The sequence below is a fragment of the Chaetodon auriga genome, chromosome 9 (genome assembly GCF_051107435.1).
Source record: "Chaetodon auriga isolate fChaAug3 chromosome 9, fChaAug3.hap1, whole genome shotgun sequence".
Taxonomy (NCBI): Eukaryota; Metazoa; Chordata; class Actinopteri; order Chaetodontiformes; family Chaetodontidae; genus Chaetodon; species Chaetodon auriga.
Window position 1 is genome coordinate 24,385,535 of NC_135082.1, and position 9,300 is coordinate 24,394,834.

Consider the following 9,300-nt stretch of genomic DNA (forward strand, 5'->3'; position numbering starts at 1 on the left):
CGTGGACGTTCGAACACTGTTTGACAGCAGACAAACACGAGACGCTTGACGCCTGATAGGAGCGAGGAGATCAGCGGAGCGAAGCGCTGAGGTGCAGCTCACGTATCCTCATCACTGTCCTCGTCCCTGCAAGCTTTAATTAAAGTGAGCACTTGTGAGAAGATGAGAGTGTGAACACCATCTTTCAGGTTATCCAGTTACGGATGCTCGCCGTTTCATCTCACAGCCTCCCAGACGGATGTGAAGCTGAATTTCCTTGGATGGCAAGTAAACAAGCATACTAGCAGCTAATAACAGACTTATCGGATTAAACGAGGTTCTTTTTCCACATAATTGAGCAGTCTTTTAGTCCACAAGCGCCAGGCCTAATTGTGCTGAGTGAATCATGTACTTTGGTTATTAAATGTCAGTATCATTTGAATATTCTACATCGCAAATCTCTCTCAAAAAACATAAGCCAACAAGATGGAGATTAATCTAAAGTAGCAGTGAGCCTGCAAACTGCTGACTGTTGTTTCACTTAATACGATCTTCCCTGATTTGTCAGTTTCCAAACTGAATCAATGCGAGACTTTAATTTGAGAGCGGAGCACCATGGGACACCACGGTATACAGAGCTGTGGACAGCTCAATTTGTCAAGTGCTGATTGACAGACAATAAGCTCCATGGCCAATCACAGAGCCTCCCCTGCCTCCGCTGACCCGCTCTGTTTGCTATCTTCCTCTGGGCCGAGGGCAGGTGTTATCAAATGCAAATGGCTCCATTTCAGCAAATATTACCTGGCCTCGTGGGCCTTTTGAGAGCGTCGACAAAAATCACATCATAACATTTGAGGCAGTTTTGTGGTATCTGCTCTGGCCCTGATGTTAAGAATCAGATTAAGAGACGGAGCGCTTTCATTCTGTTCATTTTCCAAACTACAAGCTTGATTTCAGACAAGTTGGGTCACTGTGTAAAACATAAACAAACCAGAACTGGATAATTTGCAAATCCTTTTTGACATATACTCAACTGAAAACAGTACAAAGACAACACATTTAATGTTTTAGCTCATCAGCTTCACTGATTTTTGTAAATATCTGCTCATTCTGAATTTGATGCAGCAACACGTTTCAAACAAGTTGGACAGGAGCAACAAAAGACTGAAAAAGCTGTGGAATGCTCCAAAAACACCTGTTTGGAACATTCCACAGGTAGACAGGTTCATTGGTAACAGGTGATCTTGCTCAGAGGCAGTTTACCTTACCTATTTTATTAACTCCAAGCAGGTGTTTTCATCTCTTCTTTATCAGAGTAAACCTCTCTAAAATACAACCACAAGGCCAGATAATGGAGACATATGAGACATATTTTTGAACTTTTCTTGAACACAGTCTTCTACTCTACTGTCTGCAGGATAAACCCAGTAGGGATCTACAGTGTAGAGGATACTGGCTCAAAAGCTGCTATGACTCTTTTCATGTCCATCATTACTCAAAGACTTAATGGCGCTGTTTTCATTAGAGGAGTATTGAAAGGCCACAGATGGTCAAACAGTGCCAGAGGACATATTTCACCTCAACAACAGAGGTGTGAAACATGAGTCATGATGTATCCATGATGTCAGACCTCATTAATCCACAGGTGTCTTGCTGAAGGGAGCAAACAAGCAAAGTGACATTTTGAGGCGAAATCCCTAAAATGTTTTGGTTTGAAATAGTGCAGATAGTGAAATGTTTATTGACTGACCATTAAAAGAGTCTAAGAGACTGTGCGTACAGGAATAGTTCGACACTTAGGGAAAAATGTGTTTTCACTTTCTTGACAAGAATTAGCTGAAAAGATTGACATGCCTGTCGTGTATACTAAATTGAAGCTCGAGCCAGCAAATGGTTAGCCTAGCTAGCTTAGCGCAAAATCTAGAAATGATGGAAGCTGGCTCAGTCTGAAGCTAGCAAAATTTGCAAATTGTTTACACTTGGATTTTTGTATAGATCAAACAAAAGACATATAACTTGTTAATTAGTGATGTTTGGTACTTGTTAACTTTTGACAGGGCTGTTTCCAGTCTTCATGCTAAACTGAGCTAACTAGCTGCTGCCAGACTTGACAGTGGTACCAATCTTCTTATGGAACTCTCAACAAGAAAACAAGTATTTCCCAAAATGTTGATCAAATCTAAGCCAGAAAAACACCCAACAATCGAGATCTCCAAACGAATTGATTTAGTAAGTACCATAAAAAAGTATTTTGTGGAACTTGTCTTGACTGAAATTAGCTTAATGATTTCTTCCCCTGCAGAAAAATGCCAGTGTCTACACCCCTTGAGAAAAGTCGACTATGCAGAGGCATCACACACACAGATGCCCTCTGTCTGAACCATGTGTTTGTGTTATTGTGCCGCTGCATAAGGAAATCAACTGTCAATGTGTAATTAACATGCTCCCCCCAGGGGCTAATGGCTATTGATTCCTCTCAGACCCCTCAGTGAAAGACCGCCTGGCCAACTCCGGCTAATGACTGATAAATAATAAAACACAAAGACGTACAGAGACTTATTGAGAGAAAAGTGTCAAACGCCCCTGTCTTTGTGTAGCAACCACTAAACACCTAAGAAATATTAAGCAACATTAAGCCTGTGGGCTCTTGCAGCTGATATTAGCCTTTTGCCTTAAGGGTCTCATTAAACTTGTCCCCTGACATGGACAAAGGATTTGAGAAACCTTGTGGCACACAGCTCCTTTCATATTTTTCATCTGCAGCATATTCTCAATATCCCTCCTGTCAATTCACCAATAAGATGGGAGGAGTGCAAATTGCCCTCCTGGATGCATTGCTTTAATAAGCATGAATCAAGATGCAGATTTTTATCTTGGCTTGTTGTTTTTCTCTGCAATTTAGATGTTTTAGCTCGGCTGTGTAGATTCATCCAGGAGATGAAAAGAAACAGCATAAGAATAACAGTATTTGTAATGACTCAGAGGATATAGATTAGACTCCCTTCGTCATGCGTGGCTGAAAGAGACGTCGTACACACTTTTTAAGCAGCTAAAAGAATAGACGGTTGTTTCTATGAATGAGAACATGAACAGATTTTATATATTTTTTTTGTGAGGAGATATAAACACTTGAGTCCAAAACAATGTTTTTTAAGTCATTTTCTTACATGAATCGGCACATTCAAGCACTCCCAACAAGCCTCAGTCTCGGCAGAGTTTTGGCAGAATTGTCCCATTTTTCACAACACGTACTGAAGCCTCTGTTCTATGCGAGCCTGTCTGAAAGAGCGGACAGGCTGCAGCATGGATTTCCCCACCGAGTTCCTCAGCTGCTTGAGGAGCATCCAGAGAAGAAGCAGCATGAGGGTCAGGAGTCCAAAGAGCATCCCCAGGTACAAGCTCAGGTTCCAGCCCCAGTCCAGTGCCAGGGGCAGCGAGGTGGACGCCGCCAGGAATGTCCTGGGGGCAGGCATGGGGTTAAGGCAGCAACCCGCCCCTCCAAAAATGCTCTTTTCCCACACTTCTCAGGGGTTAGACAGATGCTGCGCTGTAGCTGTAGGAGCCATTGTTTAAACAAGTATCCAACTGGTTTGGCTATGTTATAGAATTCCCATCTGTCCCCATGGTTTAATCCTCCAGTTAGTCACAAGTGAGTGTTGTCAGTGGCCAAGCAAAGCTGCTGCAAGTGTGGTCTTTGAGCTGTCCATTCTCCTGAGATGAAATGGTGGAAGCCTCTCTGCAGCTGGGCTGTGCTTCCCCTCTCTCCTGTTGGACTCCTTGTACAAAGCCAGCCTCCCAATTTATCATGAGAGCGGGAGAGGGGGGGGGGAGCGGTCGAGAGATGCCTTCAACACCACTGGCTGCCTTTACTTCACTTCCAGAGAAAATCAAATCAATGCTGCAGAACATGCCAGTCCTATTCTGATTACGCAGACAACAAAGGCTCATGTTTGTTTGCCACGCATGTGTTTATTTTGGATTCGGCATGTCAGTTTTTGGTACATGCAATCAAGTTGCAGTATCACTTCAGGTAATTGTGGAAACTGCTACTGCAGAGATTTAATTGGTGAATTCTTCATTTTCCCCCTCATTTAAAATTCTTGCTTGCATAAGTGTTTTACTTACGCTCATTCGCCCCTAAAGAAAACATTTCTTTGAGTTTGAAAATGCACTTCTGGCCTTCTTTGTGCCCATCTTGCCCCACCCTCTTTAATTACTGGCCAGTCTATATATTGTTTGATGAAAATCAGTAAGTAGTCTGAAGCCTTCTTACTCAGACATACCAAATTAACATGTGAAGATAAAACTATTGAAAAGGAGTTATCCTTTAATGTTTAGTCACAGCTTATGGTATTTAAAGCCTGACATGCAAAGCGCTGTAGATGAATATATCAGACTTTAAATTAAACCACACTGGACATTTCAGACACACTGAGAAGTCCAACTGAACACATTTATTAGTCTCAGACCTCAAAAAACTGCACCATTGTATTAAAAATACATGTTTTTAAGTCCTTGTGCATCTGAGGAAACCTTTAAAGGACTGAAGGTGGTCCTCTGCTGCCCCCAAGAGTCCAATGTGACCATACAGATTTAGAAATGAAGTCTTACTTTAAATGAATTTTATTTACAAGAGCCATATTTTACAGTGCAGAAGACTCCTTGAAAAGCTGTTCGCTTCCAAGACACCAATGCAATGAGACAGCTGACTCCAGGACAGACAAAATGCACTTTAATCTGCATCTCATAAAGGTCAAATATGTAAGGTTAGACCGTAAGGTGAACCATCAACGATAACTGCTCAGATGCACTAAAACCTTAACGTGGAACGATTAAGGTTTTCTGGGTTTGAGTACATCCACATGTTAGACTGTAGATTAAAGCATAAGGCTTACAGAGCGGTGATAAGACCTCTACATTTTGTCTGATTTAAAGTCAAACCATTAAAACTGCTTGATTAACCAACACAATTGTAGTGCCTGGTACGAATGTATATAAAAATACCATATAAAAAACTAAACATCTGGCTCTACTCCAAGAAGAGCAGGCCATGTTATTTGAAATTGTGGCACACACAAAAAAAAGAAAAAAAAAGAAATTAAAAACCTGGTACAACTCTACATCGACATGGGTAGGGGGGAAGAGGTCAGTTCAGCAGCAGTTTAGTTGGAGGCTCAATGACGGAAACTTCAAGGTACCTGGAAGAGAAACCGTGTTTTAGAACATTTGCGCTAAACTGCATTTAAAATAAAAATCCATTAAGTCTGAAACACAAAAGCCAAAACATGTTTTTGGTCACGTTTATTTACAGACTACGTACTTGGGGCCCTTGTACTTTTCCCGAACAGACTGCTGGGCATGCTGAGCAGCATTGAGGTAAAGTCGGTGCAGATCCTCAACACATGGCATCAGATCCTCCAGGGAGTAGCCAGTCATCTCTGTCAAGGACTTGGGCTGAGGACATAAGTCATCTGGCTTGTTTGCATGCACACGCCACTGAAGCATTATAGTCTTTCACAAATACTCAGACAATAAAGTCTGATTTCAGTTAAATGCATGATACTTCCACCTGAAACTTACCCATGAGCCACCAGCCACTGTGTTGTTGGCCAGGATGTAGGCTGCAGCAGCTGTCTGAGATGGTAGATACTTCAAGAAGGGATCTGAATCCACAAGGCTGAGCTCCCCAAGGTACTGACAAATAAAAAAAAAAAAAAAAGATGAAAGACTGAGCTAGATGCTACTAATGTAGATAAATTACACTGACTAGATTTGGGTTAAGAGCAAGGATTGATCTTTAGCATTTTGGCCACTTCACACATCCAACAGCATAGCCAAACTTATAAAAATGCTTTGTAATATTTCCTGCGAGCTCACCATTGCCAGGCTCTCTGCCTGTTTACTGACTGAGTGGTGGAGGAAGTAGTGGGTGAGAAACTGGTTGATGGTTGGTGCTGCCAGATCAAAGGAGAGCACTTTAAGCACCAGATGCTCCATTCTTAACACTTGCTTCTTGGTGTAGGTGTCATCTGTGATGTAAACAAACTCTGCCACCTCAGGGGGGTAGATCTCTTCAAATTTCCTACATTTGAAGAACATGTAAATAATTGATGTACAGAAAAGGAAAGCCAGTCTGGAAAATACAAAATTTGAACAGAAGAAATGTGAAACATGTATACATACGAAGCCAAGAGCATGGCAGCAGTCCCAACCAGTTGAAGCTTCCCCCTCAGGACAGACATGGAGGAGAGGAAGCGATCGATGTAGTTTACAGCCAGATAAAGTGTCTCATTCTGGAGCTTGTACTCTTCTCCGACCTCCACCAGCCAGTCCACCAGGATGGCCCTCATGCTGTTGGTGATGTCGGGTTGTTTCTTCATGTAGCCTGCTTTAGGCCTGGTTTTTACCTGCAGCACAACACATGTTACGAAAGAAGATAGAATCTTTGCAGGCAAAGTCCATAAACTTCAGATACTGCGTTTCCAGAAACAGCCCACCTCCATCTCCCTTAGGTATGTGTAGATTTCAGCAGCATATTCCGGGACCTCATTTACATTGACTGGCTTCTCCTCCCCCTCAACCACAGACATGTCCATGGGAGAGTCTGAGCAAAGGAAAGTTTAACATTTAGTGCAGTGAAAACTTTCCTTTTAGACAAGTAACCATTTCTGCTCAGACTGGTTTCTATTAGAGAAACCAATTAGGTTGTGACAGCAAATCTGAGATATTAAAAGGGCAACTTCTTGCCATGTCTGCTGACAAGAGGTGCAATGAACAGTCTAATTTTCCTATTTATAGCTCACCAAAGCTGACGTCCATTGCTGATGGAATATCAATGGTGGCCAGGGGCTGGCGGAGCCGTGCCACAGCATTGTTGATTGCGAGGGGAGACTCTTCAACGACCGACTTCGCTTTGACAGCTTCAACCACCGGCTGTGTCTTCTTGGTGCAGGCACCATCAGGCTCGTCCACATGGATCTGGAAAGTGGGCTGTCTGGTGGAGGGCTTCTCATAGCAGCTTTTGCTAAAATCTTCATTTTTACAGGATAGGGGCTGTGATGACTCCTAGAGGCAGGAAATAAGTCAGCACAGATCTTTGTTGGCACATGAGGAAAGATGCTTTTTGCAGTAAGGAGAGGAAAAGGGACAACAGTGACAGTTTGATATTAAAATTCTGTTGCAGTACACAGAACACAAAGGTTCATGTGATTAAAACAAAGGCTGCAACAATAACATGGTGTGTGGAACGAGAGGCAATTTGATATTAAAAAGGCAGGAGTGACATTTGCATTTAGAGAAAATTAACACTAATCTGTTGCACTCATTTTCAGAAAACTGCATCTTAAATATCACCCGTGTTTAACGCAATGCACACAACTGAGAAGAGGAACTTGTGCACTAAACAGACAGTTCTCTAATGAAAGCCTTTGAATACTGAGTAAAAATATGAGGTAACACTAACTTAGTGAGGATATGAAAATGGCGGACAACCTGGGTAACAGACGTAGCTATAGCTACATCCAAATACATCTACAGGTTTATTGAAAACAATAAAATGGTTTAGACTGCTAGTTAAAGCCCGACATGCGCGTAACATTAACCTGCAAGACACATTAGTTGCCTCCAAAACCCACAATGGCAGGACATCATTAGCAGGCAGTAGCTCCAGCTAGGCGAGCTACTTAGCATCGGGACCCAAACTAACCTGTTTCGTGCCGCGCTGGTTCTGGGCTTTGCTCCGCTGGTTGTTCTGCAGAGGTCCCAGGACGGTTCTGTTGGCTGCTTGTTTCGGTGGCTGGTTTTCTTGGTTGTCGTTTGCAGCAGCTCGGGGTTTTAGCGAGCCTCTCAGTCTTGACAGCATATTTTCTTGGTTGTGATACTCACTAGCCGCGCTTCCGTGTCCTCTGTTAGCCCCTGACATCTTTCCCTCAAACAAAAAGTATAACCCGTCTCCGTTTGCTTATCGAGGCACTACAGCCGTCGTGTGCTCTCGTACGAGACAAGTATCAAAGGAGTTCAGTTTCAAAAGATCTCGTTTGGACGGCTATATCGAGGCTAGCATTAGCTGCTATCTTGCCGAGGGAGGTTAAAGAATCGCTCACAATCAAAACTAAGTTGTTGAGATGGCAACAGCAATTGGAACACAGTGGTAAAAACGAAGCAGATAAAAACAAAAAAATGCACAGTTGGCGGTGTAATCTCTATAAAACCTGAAAGTGTTTTTAAGGCGCCATACTCACGAGTTCCGAAATTACTACCAACCTTCAAACAAGAGCGCTAGCCTCGGTCCATTTACTCGGAATCATGCAGAGGTGTTTCTTTGCTTTCTCTCAGTTCAAGTAGCCCGCGAGGATTGAAATAGACCAATCACAGCTAGCACAGGCAGTGACGTAACGGTTGTACGGAAGCCGAGAGAGTGCAATGTTCGCTTAATGACAAATTCAAATCCGGTTTGACGCATTTGAATGTATAGACAAACGTTAGTCACAGCTGCGGCATAATGTGAACCAGTTCATACAATAGAAACGCGCTCGGTATGGTAATTTAATTTAAGATCCTTTATCGATGAATTTACAACAATGTTAAATTCTGTATTCAAACCGTCACATAAATGTAAAGAGGTATTAACAGCAAAATGGTTAAAATGCTCAATGTGTAGCATAATGGCCCCTGACTGACATTTAATTTTGATCTTCAGCAGTATTTTAGTTTTACAGTTGGTTCAGGCGCGGCTAATTTTAACCACTTCATATCCTGTTGTGTGGTTTAATTTTTAACACTGAATCATATTTCATAAACTGGTCTACCTAGACGTCAAACAAAAGGAATAGAATAAATAGTTATTTTGCACCACTGTAATGCAGTTACCGTACTGTAACACCCGATCTTTCGTACTTGGAGTTCTTAAATTCAAGTAAGTGTCAAAAAGACACAAATATTAAGAAGAAGGTATGGTAATTTATTTCTTGACTGAACGATTTACCACTCAAGACGTAATAATTTACTGAATCCAACTTCAACGTGTTGGTCAATGGTATCTTACAGGTCTTTTTCTTCCAGTAGAATTTCATATTCTTATATTAGAATATCTTATATATATTATTTTCTCACTCATCAGCCCCTTGAATGAGGAATCAAACAATCGTTGTAAATAACCTCTACATTTATTTCAACAGGAGGAACTCACATTCCGATGGTAATTATAATATAAAAACATACATTCTGTGAGCTTTTAACTCACATTTATTTATTTGGTCACTGAAATTTCAAACTTCAACCAAAGCTTAGCCACAATAAAAATAGGAACTGCACTATCCTGGC

General features: G+C 41.9%; 1 protein-coding gene across 1 annotated transcript; it reads right to left on the reverse strand.

Annotated features, from left to right (window-relative positions):
* Positions 1-4,704: 4,704 nt before the first annotated feature.
* On the reverse strand, positions 4,705-8,269 carry ccna2 (cyclin A2). The gene is made up of 8 exons (XM_076739230.1): positions 7,685-8,269; positions 6,783-7,044; positions 6,477-6,583; positions 6,163-6,386; positions 5,857-6,061; positions 5,560-5,673; positions 5,300-5,433; positions 4,705-5,177 (listed from the first exon to the last, which is right to left on the reverse strand). Exons 1-8 carry the CDS (start codon positions 7,898-7,900, stop codon positions 5,126-5,128), a joined length of 1,314 nt encoding a protein of 437 aa, XP_076595345.1. The 5' UTR covers positions 7,901-8,269; the 3' UTR covers positions 4,705-5,125.
* Between the last annotated feature and the right edge of the window lie 1,031 nt (positions 8,270-9,300).

Excerpts from the sequence above, each read along its gene's own strand:
- ccna2 (XM_076739230.1), bottom strand. The coding sequence starts at position 7,900 with ATGTCAGGGGCTAACAGAGGACACGGAAGCGCGGCTAGTGAGTATCAC. Across the intron at positions 6,584-6,782 it reads AGCAATGGACGTCAGCTTTG|ACTCTCCCATGGACATGTCT; the intron begins GTGAGCTATAAA and ends TCCTTTGCTCAG. Across the intron at positions 5,674-5,856 it reads AGGCAGAGAGCCTGGCAATG|TACCTTGGGGAGCTCAGCCT; the intron begins GTGAGCTCGCAG and ends TTTATTTGTCAG.